This window comes from Bombina bombina, chromosome 3 (genome assembly GCF_027579735.1).
Source record: "Bombina bombina isolate aBomBom1 chromosome 3, aBomBom1.pri, whole genome shotgun sequence".
NCBI lineage: Eukaryota > Metazoa > Chordata > Amphibia > Anura > Bombinatoridae > Bombina > Bombina bombina.
Window position 1 is genome coordinate 103,820,235 of NC_069501.1, and position 20,870 is coordinate 103,841,104.

The 20,870-nt window shown below is 41.5% G+C and overlaps 1 protein-coding gene across 1 annotated transcript in view; it reads right to left on the minus strand.

Moving 5' to 3' along the window:
- The window catches only part of DOP1B (DOP1 leucine zipper like protein B), a 593,629-nt gene that overhangs the window by 457,039 nt on the left and 115,720 nt on the right, over positions 1 to 20,870 (minus strand). Inside the window, exons 5-6 of the mRNA XM_053705165.1 lie at positions 5,268 to 5,457; positions 4,588 to 4,686 (exon numbers count right to left, since the gene is read on the minus strand). Of these exons, the coding sequence (XP_053561140.1) occupies positions 4,588 to 4,686; positions 5,268 to 5,457 (289 nt within the window). The remainder of the gene's footprint in view (positions 1 to 4,587; positions 4,687 to 5,267; positions 5,458 to 20,870) is intronic.

Consider the following 20,870-nt stretch of genomic DNA (forward strand, 5'->3'; position numbering starts at 1 on the left):
TTGTGTGCATTACTAACAGTCAGTAATGCACACAATATATGTAATACACCCTAACAGCCAGTAATGCACACAATACATGTAATACACCCTAACAGTCAGTAATGCACACAATACATGTAATACACCCTAACAGTCAGTAATGCACACAATACATGTAATAAACCTAACAGTCAGTAATGCACACAATACATGTAATACACCTAACAGTCAGTAATGCACACAATACATGTAATACACCCTAACAGCCAGTAATGCACACAATACATGTAATACACCCTAACAGTCAGTAATGCACACAATACATGTAATACACCCTAACAGTCAGTAATGCACACAATATATGTAATACACCTAACAGTCAGTAATGCACACAATACATGTAATACACCCTAACAGCCAGTAATGCACACAATACATGTAATACACCCTAACAGCCAGTAATGCACACAATACATGTAATACACCCTAACAGTCAGTAATGCACACAATACATGTAATACACCATAACAGCCAGTAATGCACACAATACATGTAATACACCCTAACAGCCAGTAATGCACACAATACATGTAATATAACCTAACAGTCAGTAATGCACACAATACATGTAATACACCCTAACAGTCAGTAATGCATACAATATATGTAATGCACACGTGCCTGAAGGACTCACCAACTGCTCATGCAATCTCACTACTCTATAAACTGCTACTGTCAGATGACGCCCAGACACCCCCTTCCTACACGAAGATGTGGGAAAAGGAATGGCAAACTGAGATTGACCAGGGGGACTGGCAGAACGCCTTTTTAGTGACCAAGTCAGCCTCAATCTCCATGAGAGTGCAGGAATCCAGTTTCAAATGCCTAGCAAGGTGGTACCTCACGCCCAGCAGGCTACAGAAGATTTATAAACAGGCCTCAGGCAAATGCTGGAGGGACTGTGGCGCAGCTGGCACACCAACACACATATGGTGGGAATGCCCCAAGCTAGATGATTATTGGGTTGGTGTCCTTAATCACATGGAACTAGTCCTGGGGAAACCTCTGCAGAACAGCCCAAAAACATTACTATACCTCTCATTGCCCAAATTGCCTAGTAAAGCCAGTAGAGCACTACTACTGATTATGCTGAATGGAGCTAAATTGCTGATCCCAAGGCATTGGAAATCCAGCACCACTCCGACACTTAAGGAATGGCAAGAACAAGTAGATACGCTGCTACACCTAGAAAGATATCACCACATCCAACAAGGGACTGTGGATACACACGAGATGATGTTGGAGAACTGGGCGACACACAGACAACGGACAGACAACGGATAGTGTAGGGAAACTTTGACTACTGCACGGACCTCTGACCCATCCACTGTCCCCCCCCTCCCCCATCCTTCCTCCTTTCCCTCCCTCATACTTACCTATCCCCCCCGCCTAATCTTCATGAGATTTGCACAAACGAACCCCAAACAATCCCCCCCTCCTCTTTCTCCCCCTTTATGTATATATAACTTAGTAGGATTGGCCGTAAAACACCAGGAAAAGTGCACTGCTGGACTTTTGGACTTTTTAACATACAAGTGCACATTGACCTTTGACCTGTGTTCTGATCTCTTTGGAGCTAAAACTCCACATGTTCTACGAGCGGTCAGTAATTTATCATGTCTAGGGGAGCTAGGGGAAGAATGGTTCTCACCTGTTATTGTTAGACATCGCAATTCGCAATGTATTGACCGCATAACTATGTTTTCACATGCATCTTTGAAAAATTTGAAAAACTTGTAACCTTTTGAATACCTTTCAATAAAGCTTTTTTGGAAAAAAATAAATAAATAAATAAATATATGTAATGCACACAATATATGTAATACACCTAACAGTCAGTAATGCACACAATACATGTAATACACCCTAACAGTCAGTAATGCACACAATATATGTAATACACCCTAACAGTCAGTAATGCACACAATACATGTAATACACCTAACAGTCAGTAATGCACACAATATATGTAATACACCCTAACAGTCAGTAATGCACACAATACATGTAATACACCCTAACAGTCAGTAATGCACACAATACATGTAATACACCTAACAGTCAGTAATGCACACAATACATGTAATACACCCTAACAGTCAGTAATGCACACAATATATGTAATACACCCTAACAGTCAGTAATGCACACAATACATGTAATACACCTAACAGTCAGTAATGCACACAATACATGTAATACACCCTGTCAGTAATGCACGCAATACATGTAATACACCCTAACAGTCAGTAATGCACACAATACATGTAATACACCTAACAGTCAGTAATGCACACAATACATGTAATACACCCTAACAGTCAGTAATGCACACAATACATGTAATACACCCTAACAGTCAGTAATGCACACAATACATGTAATACACCCTAACAGTCAGTAATGCACACAATACATGTAATACACCTAACAGTCAGTAATGCACACAATACATGTAATACACCCTAACAGTCAGTAATGCACACAATACATGTAATACACCATAACAGTCAGTAATGCACACAATACATGTAATACACCCTGTCAGTAATGCACACAATACATGTAATACACCTAACAGTTAGTAATGCACACAATATATGTAATACACCCTAACAGTCAGTAATGCACACAATATATGTAATAAACCTAACAGTCAGTAATGCACACAATACATGTAATACACCCTAACAGTCAGTAATGCACACAATATATGTAATACACCCTAACAGTCAGTAATGCACACAATACATGTAATACACCCTAACAGTCAGTAATGCACACAATATATGTAATACAACCTAACAGTCAGTAATGCACACAATACATGTAATACACCCTAACAGTCAGTAATGCACACAATACATGTAATACACCCTAACAGTCAGTAATGCACACAATATATGTAATACAACCTAACAGTCAGTAATGCACACAATACATGTAATACACCCTAACAGTCAGTAATGCACACAATACATGTAATACACCCTAACAGTCAGTAATGCACACAATACATGTAATACACCCTAACAGTCAGTAATGCACACAATACATGTAATACACCCTAACAGTCAGTAATGCACACAATACATGTAATACACCCTAACAGTCAGTAATGCACACAATACATGTAATACACCCTAACAGTCAGTAATGCACACAATACATGTAATACACCTAACAGTCAGTAATGCACACAATACATGTAATACACCCTAACAGTCAGTAATGCACACAATACATGTAATACACCATAACAGTCAGTAATGCACACAATACATGTAATACACCCTAACAGTCAGTAATGCACACAATACATGTAATACACCCTAACAGTCAGTAATGCACACAATACATGTAATACACCTAACAGTCAGTAATGCACACAATACATGTAATACACCCTAACAGTCAGTAATGCACACAATACATGTAATACACCATAACAGTCAGTAATGCACACAATACATGTAATACACCATAACAGTCAGTAATGCACACAATACATGTAATACACCTAACAGTTAGTAATGCACACAATATATGTAATACACCCTAACAGTCAGTAATGCACACAATATATGTAATAAACCTAACAGTCAGTAATGCACACAATACATGTAATACACCCTAACAGTCAGTAATGCACACAATACATGTAATACACCCTAACAGTCAGTAATGCACACAATACATGTAATACACCCTAACAGTCAGTAATGCACACAATATATGTAATACAACCTAACAGTCAGTAATGCACACAATACATGTAATACACCCTAACAGTCAGTAATGCACACAATACATGTAATACACCCTAACAGTCAGTAATGCACACAATATATGTAATACAACCTAACAGTCAGTAATGCACACAATACATGTAATACACCCTAACAGTCAGTAATGCACACAATACATGTAATACACCCTAACAGTCAGTAATGCACACAATACATGTAATACACCCTAACAGTCAGTAATGCACACAATATATGTAATACAACCTAACAGTCAGTAATGCACACAATACATGTAATACACCCTAACAGTCAGTAATGCACACAATATATGTAATACAACCTAACAGTCAGTAATGCACACAATACATGTAATACACCCTAACAGTCAGTAATGCACACAATACATGTAATACACCCTAACAGTCAGTAATGCACACAATACATGTAATACACCATAACAGTCAGTAATGCACACAATACATGTAATACACCATAACAGTCAGTAATGCACACAATACATGTAATACACCTAACAGTCAGTAATGCGCGCAATACATGTAATACACCCTAACAGTTAGTAATGCACACAATATATGTAATACACCCTAACAGTCAGTAATGCACACAATATATGTAATACACCTAACAGTCAGTAATGCGCATAATACATGTAATATTCAATCAACAAGCACACCTGGGAAATCTTCTGTAGTTATGGGGAATGTAAGAGATCTGGGTAGTAAAAAAACCAACACTAAATGTGTCAAATCCCTCATTAAATATTCCTTACGTTTCGTACCAGGCATGTGTGGAATGGGAAAAAGAAGAGAAGACTCTCCAACGTATTCCTTTGCACAAGCACGTTTGAGTCAAGGACTGAGACACAAAGAGATTTTATCTGCAAAAAAGAAGAAAAAAAAATATTCTCAATTTCTACATATACGTTGTTATTGTATTATGTAGTTGTGGGTATTTCAGACATAAAGCCAAACTTCTTCATTCCCCACTAACAATTCCAAACCCTGATTGACCACAGGTAGGTTAATGAGAAGCTCAGACAGAAGTTCATATAGTCTTTGCAATAAGATACTGTTGCTATTATTTTATAGTGGCTCTCACAGAAACTAAAATCCATTGTCTTTACTTTATCACATACAGACTGCTTCTGATAGCAACAGGATTCTCAACCCAGTCGCTGTGATTTTTCTTTCTGGATATGTTTTGTGAATTCTTAGTGATCTTATATAAAAGGTATTTTTCTTATGACACAATATTAAGAAAATGTATAACAATGTAAAAAATATGTAAAACATAATTGAGAGGACTTTGACCTTTTTAATCAAATCTGTGTTTCGTGTTTTGGCTTATGCTGCTATCCATAGCATGTCAAAATCCAGACTCAGAAAATACATACGGATCAACCAATACAGATGCTATATTCAGAACATGTGGCCCCTTCCACAAAAAAAGGTTACTTACAGCCAACTGCTTGTCATTCCCGAGCATGAAGCTTTGTGCTCTGGCAGGTACGTCTCTATTGATGTGACTGACCACAAATAGAGAAGCCGGGAGTCGTATGGCGCTGCTAACCAGAACGCTTCCCCACAGAGAGCTATAGAAAACCTCCTGTCCTACCACCATTGACAGTCTTTGAAGTAGCTGATCTGTTCTGAAGGATACAAGTTAAATAAACGGTTAAAATGGACAGCAAACCTTACTAAAAAACAAAATTTATGCTTACCTGATAAATTTCTTTCTTTCTTGACACGGTGATTCCACGTATCATCATAAATTACTGTTGGGAATATCACTCCTGGCCAGCAGGAGGAGGCAAAGAGCACCACAGTAAAACTGTTAAGCATCTCTTCCCTACCCACAATCCCCAGTCATTCGACTAAAGGAAAGGAGAGAAAGGAAGAAACACAAGGTGCAGAGGTGCCTGAGGTTTATATAAAAAGAAACTGTCTGAAAATACAGGGCGGGCCGTGGACTCATCGTGTCAAGAAAGAAAGAAATTTATCAGGTAAGCATAAATTTTGTTTTCTTTCTAATGACACGGTTAGTCCACGGATCATCATAAATTACTGTTGGGAATCAATACCCAAGCTAGAGGACACAGATGATAAGGGAGGAGCAAGACAGGGAACCTAAACAGAAGGCACCACTGCTTGAAGAACCTCTCCCAAAGGAAGCCTCAGCTGAGGAAAAAGTATCGAATTTATAACATTTTGAAAAAGTGTGCAAAGATGACCAGGTTTCAGCCTTGAAAATCTGTTCCACAGAAGTTTCATTTTTGAAAGCCCAGGAAGAAGAGACAGCTCTCGTGGAATGAGCTGTGATTTTCTCAGGAGGTTGCTGTCCAGCAGTCTCATACGCCAAACGAATAAGACTCTTCAGCCAAAAAGACAGCGAAGTAGCCGTAGCTTTCTGACCCTTATGCTTCCCAGCAAAACAAACAAACAAACAATGCAGAAGACTGACAAAAATCCTTAGTCGCCTGAAGATAGAATTTAAGAGCTCGCACAACATCTAGATTATACAGCAAATTTTCCTTATGGGAAGAAGTGTTAGGACACAAAGAAAGAACAACAATTTCCAGATTAATATTCCTAACTGAAACAACCTTGGGCAGGAAACCAAAATTAGTACACAGGACCACCTTATCAGAATGAAAGATAAGGGGAATCGCACTAGAGTGCCGAGAGTTCAGAAACCCTTCAAGCAGAAGAAATCGCAACAAGAAACAAAACTTTCCAAGAGAACAACTTAATATCTAAGGAATGTATTGGCTCAAACAGAGCCTGCTGTAAAATTTTAAGAACAAGATGAAGGCGGAGTAACAAACTTAAACACAGGCCGGATTCTGACAAAGGCAGACAAAACAATTGCACGTCTGGCACATCTGCCAAACGCTTATGCAACAGGATAGACAATGCTGAAATCTGACCCTTCAAAGAACTGACAGCTAAACCTTTCTCCAGACCTTCCTTGAGAAAAGACAAAATCATAGGAATCCTAACTCTACTCCAAGAGTAACCCTTGGATTCACACCAATACAAATATTTACGCCAGATCTTATGATAGATTCTACGCGTAACAGGTATACGAGCCTGAATCAAGGTCTCGATGACCGTCTCAGAAAACCCACACTTAGATACAAATAAGCATTTAATCGCCAAGCAGTCAGCTTCAGATAAACGAGATTTGGATGAAGGAAAGGACCATGAAGTAGAAGGTCATTCCTCAGAGAAAGTCTCCAAGGTGGAAAGGATAACATTTCCACTAGGTCTGCATACCAAATTCTGCAAGGCCAAGCCGGGGCTATGAGAATTACAGACGCCCTCTCCTGCTTGATCCAAGCAATGACCCTTGGAAGGAGAGCAAACTGAGGAAACAAGCATGCTAGAACCGCCAGAGCATCTATCAAAGTTGCCTGTGGATCCCTTGAGCCGTACTTCGGGAGCTTGGCTTTCTGCCGAGAAGTCATTAGATCCAATTCTGGCTGCCCCCATTTGAGAATCAAACTGGAAAACACCTCCGGATGAAGTTTCCACTCCCCGGGGTCTGTCTGCTCAGAAAATCTGCTTCCCAATTGTCCACTCCTGGGATGTGGATCACAGAAAGACAGCAGCTGTGGGACTCTGCCCACTGAATAATTCGGGCCACTTCTGTCATGGCTAAGGAGCTCAGAGTTCCCCCTTGGTGGTTGATGTAGGCTACTGAGGTTATGTTGTCTGACTGGAACCTAATAAACCGGGCTAAAGCTAATTGAGGCCAGGCCAGCAGAGCATTGAATATTGCTCACAGCTCCAGGATATTTATGGGCAGAGCTGACTACTCCCGAGTGCATAGACCCTGGGCCTTCAACCAGCCCCAGACTGCTCCCCAACCCAGAAGGCTGGCATCCGTTGTCACAATCACCCAAGAAGGTCTGCAGAAGCAAGTTCCTTGGGAAAGATGTTCCTGAGTTAACCACCACAGAAGAGAGTCTCTTGTCGCCTGATCCAGGTCTATTTGTGGAGACAAATCCGCATAGTCCCCATTCCACTGTCTTAGCATGCATAACTGCAGAGGTCTGAGATGGAACCGAGCAAATGGAATGATGTCCATAGACGCCACCATCAGATCAATCACCTCCATACATTGGGCCACTGAAGGCCACAGAGAGGCCTGAAGGGCTAGGCAAGACTTGAGGATCTTTAAGTTTCTGACCTCTATCAGAAATATCTTCATTTGAAGAGAGTCTATTATGGTTCCTAAAAACTGTACTCTTGTGGCTGGAATCAGAGCTCTTTTCAATATTCACCTTCCATCCGTGAGAGCGAAGAAAAGACAACAAGATCTCCGTATGAGATTTTACTAGTTGATGGCGCCTGAACCAGAATGTCATCTAGATAAGGTGCTACTACCAACGGATAACTGCCAACAGAGCTCCGAAAACCTTTGAGAAAATTCTGGGAGCTGTGGCAAGGCTGAATGGAAGAGCTACAAACTGAAAGTGATTATCCAAGAAGGCGAACCTCAGAAACTTGTGATGATCCCTGTGTATGGGAACATGAAGGTACGCATCCTTTAGGTCTATGGTTGTCATGAATTGACCTTCTTCAACTAAGGAAAGAATGAAACGAACAGTCTCCATCTTGAAGGATGGAACCCTGAGGAACTTGTTTAGGCATTTCAGATCTAAAATTGGCCTGAACGTTCCCTCCTTTTTGGGAACTACGAAGAGATTCGAGTAAAATCTCAGACCCTGTTCTTGCAGAGGAACAGGAACTATAACTCCCAGAATGGCAAGGTCTTTGACACAATGTAAGAACGCCTCTCTTTATCTGGTCTACAGATAATCTGGAAAGAAGAAACCTTCTTCTGGGAGGAAAGGTCTTGAAATCTATTTTGTACCCTTCAGATACAATGTCTACCGCTCAGGGATTCGGAACATCACTTATCCAGGCCTGAGTGAAAAAGGAAAGTCTGCCGCCTACTAGATCCGTTCCCGGATCGGGGGCCGATCCTTCATGCCGACTTGGAGTCAGTAGCAGGTTTCTTAGACTGTTTCCCCTTATTCCAAGATTGACCAGGCTTCCAGGAGGGCTTGACTTGATCTTGCTTGGAGGAAGGAGAGGAGGGTTTTCCTCTAAAGTTACGAAAGGAACGAAAATTACTCTGTACTTTCTGCTTATTCTTTTTATCTTGAGGAAGAAAGGATCCCTTTCCTCCTGTAATGTCTGAAATAATCTCAGCTAAACCAGGCCCAAACAAGGTCTTACCCTTGTAAGGAATCGTCAAGAGTTTGGAGTTGGATGAAACATCTGCAGACCATGATTTCAACCATAATGCTCTGTGCGCTAGAACCGCAAAACCAGATGATATCTTTGCTCCAAGCTTAATGACCTGTAAGGAAGCATCCATAATAAAGGAATTGGCCAATTTAAGAGCCTTAATCCTGTGCTGGATCTCCTCAAGAGGAGTATCTGTCCGAATAGAATCAGACAATGCATCAAACCAGTAAGCTGCAGCGCTGGTGACGGTAGCAATACATACCGCAAGCTGCCATTGGAGACCCTGGTGAACATACATTTTCTTTAATAAAGCCTCCAACTTCTTATCCATTGGGTCTTTGAAAGAACAACTAACCTCTATGGGAATAATAGTCCGCTTAGCCAAAGTGGAGATCACTCTTTCTACCTTAGGAACCGTCTGCCACGACTCCTTAACGGAATTCGCTATAGGAAACAGCTTCTTGAAAACAGGAGATGGAGAAAATGGAATACCAGGTTTCTCCCATTCCAGTGTAATAATCTCTGTAGCACGGTCTGAAACTTGAAAAAACTTCACGGCAGAGGGTACATCAAAATATTTGTTTAATTAACTATATTTTTTAGGGTCGACTACGATCGTCGTGTCGGAGTCGTCCAAGGTTGCCAAAACCTCCTTAAGTAATAAACGAAGGTGTTCTAGCTTAAATCTGAAGGATACTACTTCAGCATCAGTAGAAGGAATTACACTATCTGAGATTTCACCCTCAGATGCTACCGACATGTTTTCTGCATCGAACACTTGAGAAAAAACACCTTGGGTAGCAAATATTTGATCAGAAACCTTACTAACTGAATCCTTAAGTTTCCTTTTACGCCTTACCTGAAGCATGGGAAAGGCAGATAATGCTTCAGATACTGCAGAGGATACCTGAGTAGCAATATCCTGCAAGGTAAATCCTACCGGATTATGAGAGGAAACGCAGGGCACTGCATGTGGAGACTGTAAATGTCGGGATATTTGAGAAAGCTGCAGCATATCTGCACACCTGGGCAGCATCCGCCAAAACTAATGGTGGTTCAGAATCAAAAATCTTATCACTATAATTTAAAGTTCTCTCTATACAAGAGGAACAAAACGGAACTGGGAGGTTCCACCTGAGAATCCTAGGAAAGTTGACATGCAACAATTTGTAAGGCTTCTTGGTCCATTGTAAGAAAAAAATTACAACAGAGAAAATAAACATTATTTATTTGCACATAAAGAAAGTACTGCGACTTTAAATAATGAATAACTGATGTTAGGTATCGTGTTAAAAACACTAGCCCTCTAATAATAAGCCCCAGGCACCAAAATACCTCAGCCGTTTTACTGAGGTGCCTACCTGTCCTGCAGCCTGGAATGATATTCGCCAAGATCCATTCCGAACTCACAATGGCAGCACTAACTACGGAGCTGACAACTGCGTCATACACAACAACCAACAGAGCCCCAGAAGCACGCCAACGGAATTACCCGCCCCTTAGTAGGGAACCTCCCCCTTTTTGTAATGAGCGGACCCGCAGGGCTAAAAAGCCGATATTACAGTTAAAACCCATAAAAACATAATTTATGCTTACCTGTTAAATTTATTTCTCTTGTAGTGTATCCAGTCCACGGATCATCCATTACTTATGGAATATATTCTCCTTCCCAACAGGAAGCTGCAAGAGTCCACCCACAGCAAAGCTGCTATATAGCTCCTCCCCTAACTGCCATATTCAGTCATTCGACCGAAAACATGCAGAGAAAGGAAAAACCATAGGGTGCAGTGGTGACTGTAGTTCAAATGAAAAAATTACCTGCCTTAAAGTGACAGGGCGGGCCGTGGACTGGATACACTACAAGAGAAATAAATTTATCAGGTAAGCATAAATTATGTTTTCTCTTGTTAAGTGTATCCAGTCCACGGATCATCCATTACTTATGGAATACCAATACCAAAGCTAAAGTACACGGATGATGGGAGGGACAAGGCAGGTACTTAAACGGAAGTTACCACTGCCTGTAAAAAACCCTTTCTCCCAAAAATAGCCTCCGAAGAAGCAAGGTATCAAATTTGTTAAATTTGAAAAGTATGAAGCGCAGACCAAGACTCCGTCTTGTAAATCTGTTCAACAGAAGCCACATTTAAAAAAGGCCCAAGTGAAAACCACAGCTCTAGTAGAATGAGCTGTAATCCCTTCAGGAGGCTGCTGTCCAGCAGTCTCATAAGCTAAATGAATTATGCTTTTTAACCAAAAAGACAGAGAGGCTGCTGAAGTCTTTTGACCTCTCCTCTGTCCAGAATAGACAACAAACAAGGTGAACGTTTGATGAAAACTGTAGTAGCTTGTAAGTAAAATTTTAAAGCACAAACCACGTCCAATATTGTGTAATAGACGTTCCTTCTTTGAGGAAGGATTAGGATACAAGCATGGAACAACTATCTCTTGAGTGATGTACTTGTTAGATACCACCTTAGGAAAAAACCCAGGTTGGTACGCAGGACTACCTTATCCGTACGAAGGACCAGATAAGGAGAATCACATTGTAACACAGATAACTTGGAGACTCTACGAGTCGAGGAATTAGCTACCCAAAAGGAACTTTCCAAGATAAAGATTGATATCTATGGAACAAAAAAGGTTCAAACGGAACTTCTTGAAGAACCTTAAGAATCAGGTTTAAGCTCCATGGCGGAGCAACAGTTTTAAACACAGGCTTGGATCTAACCAAAGCCTGACCAAATGCCTGAACGTCTAGAATACCTGCCAGACGCTTGTGCAAAAAAATAGACAGAGTAAAAATCTGTCCCCTTTTAAGGAATTAGCTGACAACCCTTTTCTCAAAAACATCTTGGAGAAAAGATAATATCCTGGGAATCCAGACTTTACTCCATGAGTAACCCTTGGATTCATAACAATCAGATATTTACACCATATCTATGTTCAATTTTCCTAGAGACAGGCTTTCATGTCTGTATTAAGGTATCAATGACTGACTCGGAGAAGCCATGCTTTGATAACATCAAGCGTTCAGTCTCCAGGCAGTCCATCTCAGATTGATTCTATTTAGATGGTTGAAAGGACCCTGAGGTAGAGGGACCTGTCTCAGAAGCAGAGACCGTGATGGAAAGGATGACATGTCCACCAGATCTGCATACCAGGTCCTGCGTGGCTACGCAGGCGCTGTCAAAAACACCAAAGCCCTCTCCTGCTTGGTCTTGACCTCCGGAGGAAATCCCACTCCCCCGGAAGAAAAGTCTGACGACTTAGAAAATCCACCTCCCAGTTCTCAACACCTGGGATATGGATAGCTGATAGACAAGAGTGAGTCTCTGTCCAGTGAATTATTGTAAGACTTCTAACATCGCTAGGGAACTTCTGTTCCCCCTTGATGGCTGATGTAAGCCACAGTCGTGTATATTGTCCGACTGAGTATGATGTACCTCAGAGTTGCTAACTGAGGCCAAGTCTGAAGAGCATGGAATATCACTCCCAGTTCCAGAATATTTATTAGAAGGAGGGTCTCCTCCTAAGTCCACTATCCCTGAGCCTTCAGGGAGTTCCAGACTGCATCCCAACCTAAAAGGCTGGCATCTATTGTAACAATTGTCCCATCTGACCTGCGGAAGGTCATACCCTTGGACAGATGGACCCGACATAGTCACCAGAGAAGAGAATCTCTGGTCTCTTGGTCCAGGTTTAACAGGGGGACAAATCTGTTTAATCCCCGTTCCTCTGACTGAGCATGCATAGTTGCAGCGGTCTGAAATGTAGACGTGCAAACGGTACTATGTCCCTTGCCGCTACCATTAAGCCGATTTCATTCATGTACTGAGCCACCGAAGGGTGCGGATGGGATGAAAAAAACACGGCAGAAATTTAGAAACTTTGACAACCTGGACTCCGTCAGGTAAATTTTCATTTCTACAGAATCTATCAGAGTCCCTAGGAGGGAAACCCTTGAGATTGGAGATAGAGAACTCTTTCCTTGTTCACTTTCCACCCATGTGATCTCAGAAATGCCAGTACTACGTCCGTATGAGACTGGGCAATTTGGATGTTTGACGCCTGTATCAGGATGTCGTCTAAATAAGGGGCCACTTCTATGCCCCGCGGTCTAAGGACCGCCAAAGCGACCCCAGAACCTCCATAAAGATTCTTGGGGCTGTAGATATCCCAAAGGAAAGAGCTACAAACTGGTAATGCCTGTCTAGAAAGGCAAACCTGAAAAACGATGGTGATCTTTATGCATTACAATGTGAGGATAAGCATCCTTCAAATCCATTGTAGTCCTCTATTGACTCTCCTGGATCATAGTTAAGATGGTACGAATAGTTTCCATCTTAAATGACGGAATTCTGAGGAATTTGTTTAAGATCTTTAGATCCAAAATAGGTCTGAAGGTTCCCTCTCCTTGGAAACCACAAACAGATTTGAGTAAAAACTCTGTCCCTGTTCCTCTCTTGGAACTGGATGGATCTCGTACACAATGTAAGAATGCCTCCTTCTTTATCTGGTTTGCAGATAATTGTGAAAGGCGAAATCTCCCCTTTTTTGGTGGGGGAATCTTTGAAATCCAGAAGATATCTCTGGGATATAAATTCCAATGCCTAGGGATCCTGGGCATCTCTTGCCCACGCCTGGGCAAAGAATGAAAGTCTGCCCCCTATAGGATCCGTTACCGGATAGGGGTCCGTTCCTTCATGCTGCCTTAGAGGCAGCAGCAGGCTCCTTGGCCTGCTTATCTTTGTTCCAGGTCCGATTGTCTCCAGACCGCCTTGGACTGAGCAAAAATTCCCTCTTGTTTTGCCTTAGAGGAAGAGGATGCCACACCTGCCCTGAAGTTTTTAAAAGGTACGAAAATTAGACTTTTTTTTTTTTTTTGCCCTTGATTTAGACCTATCCTGAGGAAGGGCATGACCTTTTCCTCCAGTGATATAAGCAATAATCTCAAACCAGGCCCGAATAGGGTCTGCCCCTTGAAGGGAAGTTAAGTAGCTTATTTATTAAAGTCACGACAGCTGACCATGATATAAGCCATAGCGCTCTGCGCGCCAGTATAGTAAAAAACAGAATTCTTAGCCGTTAGTCTAGTCAAATGAACAAGGCATCAGAAAACAAAGGAATTGGCTAGCATAAGCTTGTCAAATATATTCATCCAATGGAGTCGCTTAACTGTAAAGCCTCATCAAGAGACTCAACCCAGAACGCCGCAGCAGCAGTGACAGAAGCAATGTATGCAAGGGGCTGCAGGATAAAACCCTGTTGAATAAACATTTTTTATCCATTGGATCTAAAAAGCACAACTGTCCTCGTCAGAGGTAGTGGTACGCTTAGCTAGAGTAGAAACTCTTCTCTCCACCTTAGGAACTGTCTGCCAGAAGTCCCGTGTGGTGGTAACTATTAGAAAACATTCTTCTAAAAAATAGGAGGGGAAGAGAACGGCACACCTGGTCTATCCCATTCCTTATTAAAAAAATTTTAGTAAACCTCTTTAGGTATTGGAAAAACATCAGTACACACCGGCACTGCATATTATTTATCCAGTCTACACAATTTCTCTGGCCCTGCGATTGTACACATTCATTCATAGCAGCCAAAGCCTCCCTGAGCAACAAGTGGAGGTTCTCAAGCATAAATTTTAAATGTAGAAATATCAGAATCAGGTTAAATCATCTTCCCTGAGTAAAAAAAAAATCACCCACAGACTAAGCATATTGTGAGGTAGTATCATACATGGTTCTTAAAGCGTCTGTATGCTCTGTATCTACCCCCAGAGCTAACTGCTTTCCTTTAATTTCAGGTAGTCTGACTAATACTGCTGCCAGAATATTATTCACCACCTTTGCCATGTCTTGTAAAATAAATGCTATGGGCGCCCTTGATGTACTTGGCGCCATTTGAGCGTGAGTCCCTGAAGCGGGAGTCGAAGGGTCTGACACGTGGGGAGAGTTAGTCGGCATAACTTTCCCCTCAACAGAATCCCCTGGTAAAAGAAACGCTATGGGTGCCCTTGATGTACTTGGCGCCATTTGAGCGTGAGTCCCTAAAGCGGGAGTCAAAAGGTCTGACACGTGGGGAGAGTTAGTCGGCATAACTACCCCCACGACAGAATCCTCTGGTGATAATGTTTTTAAAGACAAAAAATGATCTTTATTGTTTAACATGAAATCAGTACATCTGGTACACATTCTAAGATGGGGTTCCACCATGGCTTTAAAACATAATGAACACAGAGCTTCCTCTATGTCAGACATGTTAGAACAGACTAATAATGAGACTAGTAAGCTTGGAAAACACTTTAAATCAAGTTAACAAGCAAATATATAAAACGTTACTGTGCCTTTAAGAGAAACAAATTTTGTCAAAATTTGAAAAACAGTGAAAAAAAGGCAGTAAAACAAACGAAATTTTTACAGTACATGTAATAAGGTAACAGAGCATTGCACCCACTTGCAAATGGATGATTAACCCCTTAATGCAAAAAACAGATAAAAAAAAAATAAAAAAAAAATGACATAGACGTTTTTAAAAACAGACACAACAAACTGCCACAGCCAACAGTGGGAAGCTTCAGTTAACTGTTTCTATGCAAAATTTAAGCCAGCCATGTGGAAAAAACTTAGGCCCCAATAAGTTTTATCACCAAACATATGTTAAAAAACGATTAAACATGCCAGCAAACGTTTTAAAACACATTTTTACAAGAGTATGGATCTCTATTAATAAGCCTGATACCAGTCGCTATCGCTGCATTTAAGGCTTTACTTACATTACTTCGGTATCAGCAGTATTTTCTTAGTCAATTCCATTCCTAGAAAAATATTTTACTGCACATACCTTATCTGCAGGAAAACCTGCACGCCATTCCCCCTCTGAAGTACCTCACTCCTCAGAATGTGTGAGAACAGCAAATGGATCTTAGTTACGTCTGCTAAGATCATAGAAAAACGCAGGCAGATTCTTCTTCCAAATACTGCCTGAGATAAACAGCACACTCCGGTGCCATTTAAAAATAACAAACTTTTGATTGAAGAATAAACTAAGTAGAAAGCACCACAGACTCTCACGACCTCCTATCTATGTTGAGGCTTGCAAGAGAATGACTGAATATGGCAGTTAGGGGAGGAGCTATATAGCAGCTTTGCTGTGGGTGGACTCTTGCAGCTTCCTGTTGGGAAGGAGAATATATTCCATAAGTAATGGATGATCCGTGGACTGGATACACTTAACAAGAGAAATACTGAACGGATCGTAACCGGAGTAAATAACATACTGAGCCACCAATAAAAATAAAAATCTCTCCCCACACAGTCCACAGTGCCCTGGTAAACTGCCTTTTTACATTAACCCCATCTCAACTTGGTAATAAGAAACGTCCCTTTTAAGCAGCACTTAGCTGCAGAAGTGCCAAATTCTCCTTACTAAGAAAAATAAATATGGCACTTACCTTAAAAACCGTCTGACCGGCAGCAGGGAAGCTCACCTGGTTTGAGAGGATCCTATACCTCACATGGACCTGTGGAAAAAGAAAGAACTGAGTAAGCATACTCAGGCTTTCTGTATAGGGCAGCAAAATCTTGAGAAAGCGCAGTGAGGAATGATCCCCACAAGTTCCCAAGTGCTCAAAAGCCACCACTGCCCTACTGAAGAGACTGACGTGTAATATGGCTAGACTCCAAGAAAGATCAGAGCAAACCTGCTCTGCTTTAAAATAATAAAACAACTTGATTGTAGAAAACATCTTATCAGACACCTAAACTTCACCTCCTCCTTGCACTGCAGGCAAAGATAATGACTGGGGATTGTGGGTAGGGAAGAGATACTTAACAGTTTTACTGTGGTACTCTTTGCCTGATATTCCCAACAGTAATTTATGATGATCCGTGGACTCACCGTGTTATTAGAAAGAAAAATATTTTTAAAACAAACTATTGCATATGGCAATGATATATTAAACTCATTAAAACAATTTCCCATAATCTCTTTGTAATATAAGTGTTGGTCAGGTTCACTACTTATTGTATTTCCTTATATTTCCTTGTTCTATTTCTTACTCTTCGTCAAGATCAGCAACATGTGAAAATGTATAGGCAGAAGCGTAGTCATAGGAAGTATCTAAAGTCAAAAGCTCTGGGCCCTATCTGCAACAAGAATATAAGGACGCACCCTCCATCTGCTGTGAGGTTACAACACAACAAGAATTTATTGTACACAGAAAAGCCTCAATTTTCATTTCACTCAATTGCCTCCCATCACTATGGAGCATATAAAACAAGGTCAGAACTAGTCAAAAGTATCTAATGTATTTCACTAAATAGTTTTGCTCTAATTTCAATTTGCTGTCAGTGAGGGATGAAAAACACTATAGCTGTTCCTGACATGCAACATATTCAGCCAATTATAACCACAGGAAATATTTTAATTAAAGGGACATAATACTCATATGCTAAATCACTTGAAACTGATGCAGTATAACTGTAAAAAGCTGACAGGAAAATATCACCTGAGCATCCCTATGTAAAAAAACATAATTTATGCTTACCTTTATTTCTCTTGTAGTGTATCCAGTCCACGGATCATCCATTACTTGTGGGATATTCTCCTTCCCAACAGGAAGTTGAATGAGGATCACCCACAGCAGAGCTGCTATATAGCTCCTCCCCTCACTGCCATATCCAGTCATTCGACCGAAACAAGCCGAGAAAGGAGAAACCATAGGGTGCAGTGGTGACTGTAGTTTAATTAAAATTTAGACCTGCCTGAAAAGGACAGGGCGGGCCGTGGACTGGATACACTACAAGATAAATAAATTTATCAGGTAAGCATAAATTATGTTTTCTCTTGTTAAGTGTATCCAGTCCACGGATCATCCATTACTTGTGGGATACCAATACCAAAGCTAAAGTACACGGATGATGGGAGGGACAAGGCAGGAACTTAAACGGAAGGAACCACTGCCTGTAGAACATTTCTCCCAAAAACAGCCTCCGAAGAAGCAAAAGTATCAAATTTGTAAAATTTGGAAAAAGTATGAAGGGAAGACCAAGTTGCAGCCTTGCAAATCTGTTCAACAGAGGCCTCATTTTTAAAGGCCCAGGTGGAAGCCACAGCTCTAGTAGAATGAGCTGTAATCCTTTCAGCTGGCTGCTGTCCAGCAGTCTCATAGGCTAAACGGATTATACTCCGAAGCCAAAAAGAAAGAGAGGTTGCCGAGGCCTTCTGACCTCTCCTCTGTCCAGAGTAAACAACAAACAGGTTAGATGTTTGGCGAAAATCTTTAGTAGCCTGTAAGTAAAACTTCAAGGCACGGACTACGTCTAGATTATGCAAAAGACGTTCCTTCTTTGAAGAAGAATTAGGACATAATGATGGAACAACAATCTCTTGATTGATATTCTTGTTAGAAACCACCTTAGGTAAAAACCCAGGTTTTGTACGCAGAACAACTTTATCTGAATGAAAGATCAGATAAGGAGAATCACAATGTAAGGCAGATAACTCCGAGACTCTTCGAGCCGAGGAAATAGCCATCAGAAAAAGAACTTTCCATGAAAGAAGTTTGATATCAATAGAATGAAGGGGTTCAAACGGAACCCCTTGAAGAACTTTAAGAACCAAGTTTAAGCTCCATGGAGGAGCAACAGGTTTAAACACAGGCTTAATTCTAACTAAAGCCTGACAAAATGTCTGAACGTCTGGAACTTCTGCCAGACGCTTGTGTAAAAGAATAGACAGAGCAGAAATCTGTCCCTTTAAAGAACTAGCTGATAATCCTTTGTCCAAACCCTCTTGGAGGAAGGACAATATCCTAGGAATCCTAACCCTACTCCATGAGTAATTCTTGGATTCACACCAATGAAGATATTTACGCCATATCTTGTGGTAAATTGTCCTGGTGACAGGCTTTCGTGCCTGTATTAAGGTATCAATTACTGACTCGGAGAAGCCACGCTTTGATAGGATCAAGCGTTCAATCTCCATGCAGTCAGTCTCAGAGAAAGTAGATTCGGATGATTGAAAGGACCTTGTATTAGAAGGTCTTGTCTCAGAGGCAGAGTCCATGGTGGAAAGGATGACATGTCCACTAGGTCTGCATACCAGGTCCTGCGTGGCCACGCAGGCGCTATCAATATCACTGATGCTCTTTCCTGTTTGATTTTGGCAATCAGACGAGGGAGCAGAGGAAATGGTGGAAACACATAAGCCAGGTTGAAGAACCAAGGCGCTGCTAGAGCATCTATCAGTGCCGCTTCTGGGTCCCTGGACCTGGATCCGTAACAAGGAAGCTTGGCGTTCTGGCGAGACGCCATGAGATCCAATTCTGGTTTGCCCCAACGGAGAACCAATTGAGCAAACACCTCCGGATGGAGTTCCCATTCCCGCGGATGAAAAGTCTGACGACTAAGAAAATCCGCCTCCCAGTTCTCTACACCTGGGATATGGATCGCTGACAGGTGGCAAGAGTGAGTCTCTGCCCAGAGAACTATCTTGGAGACTTCTGACATCGCTAGGGAACTCCTGGTTCCCCCTTGATGGTTGATGTAAGCCACAGTCGTGATGTTGTCCGACTGAAATCTGATGAACCTGAGTGTTGCTAGCTGAGGCCAAGCCAGAAGAGCATTGAATATTGCTCTTAACTCCAGAATATTTATTGGGAGGAGTTTCTCCTCCTGAGTCCATGAACCCTGAGCCTTCAGGGAGTTCCAGACTGCACCCCAACCTAGAAGGCTGGCATCTGTTGTTACAATTATCCAATCTGGTCTGCGAAAGGTCATACCCTTGGACAGATGGGCCTGAGATAACCACCAGAGAAGAGAATCTCTGGTTTCCTGATCCAGATTTAGTAGAGGGGACAAATCTGTGTAATCCCCATTCCACTGACTGAGCATGCATAATTGCAGCGGTCTGAGATGCAGGCGCGCGAATGGCAGTATGTCCATCGCCGCTACCATTAAGCCGATTACTTCCATGCACTGAGCCACCGTGGGGTGCGGAATGGAGTGAAGAACACTGCAAGCATTTAGAAGTTTTGATAACCTGGACTCCGTCAGGTAAATTTTCATTTCTACAGAATCTATTAGAGTCCCTAGGAAGCAAACCCTCGTTAGAGGAGATAGAGAACTCTTTTCTTCGTTCACTTTCCACCCATGCGACCTCAGGAATGCCAGAACTATCTCTGTATGAGATTTGACAATTTGAAAGCTTGACGCCTGTATCAGGATATCGTCCAGGTAAGGAGCCAACGCTATGCCTCGCGGTCTTAGGACCGCCAGAAGTGAGCCCAGAACTTTTGTAAAAATTCTTGGGGCTGTAGCCAACCCGAATGGAAGAGCTACAAATTGGTAATGCCTGTCTAGAAAGGCAAACCTCAGGAACTGATGATGATTCTTGTGAATCGGAATGTGAAGGTAGGCATCCTTTAAGTCCACTGTGGTCATGTACTGACCCTCTTGGATCATGGGTAAAATGGTTCGAATAGTTTCCATCTTGAAAGATGGAACTCTGAGGTATTTGTTTAAGATCTTTAGATCCAAAATTGGTCTGAAGGTTCCCTCTTTTTTGGAAACCACAAACAGATTTGAATAAAACCCCTGTCCTTGTTCCGTCCGCGGAACTGGATGGATCACTCCAATTACAAGGAGATCTTGTAGGCAGCTTAGGAATGCCTCTTTCTTTATCTGGTTTGCAGATAATCTTGAAATGTGAAATCTCCCTTGTGGAGAAGAAGCTTTGAAGTCCAGAAGATATCACTGAGATATGATCTCAAACACCCAGGGATCCTGAACATCTCTTGCCC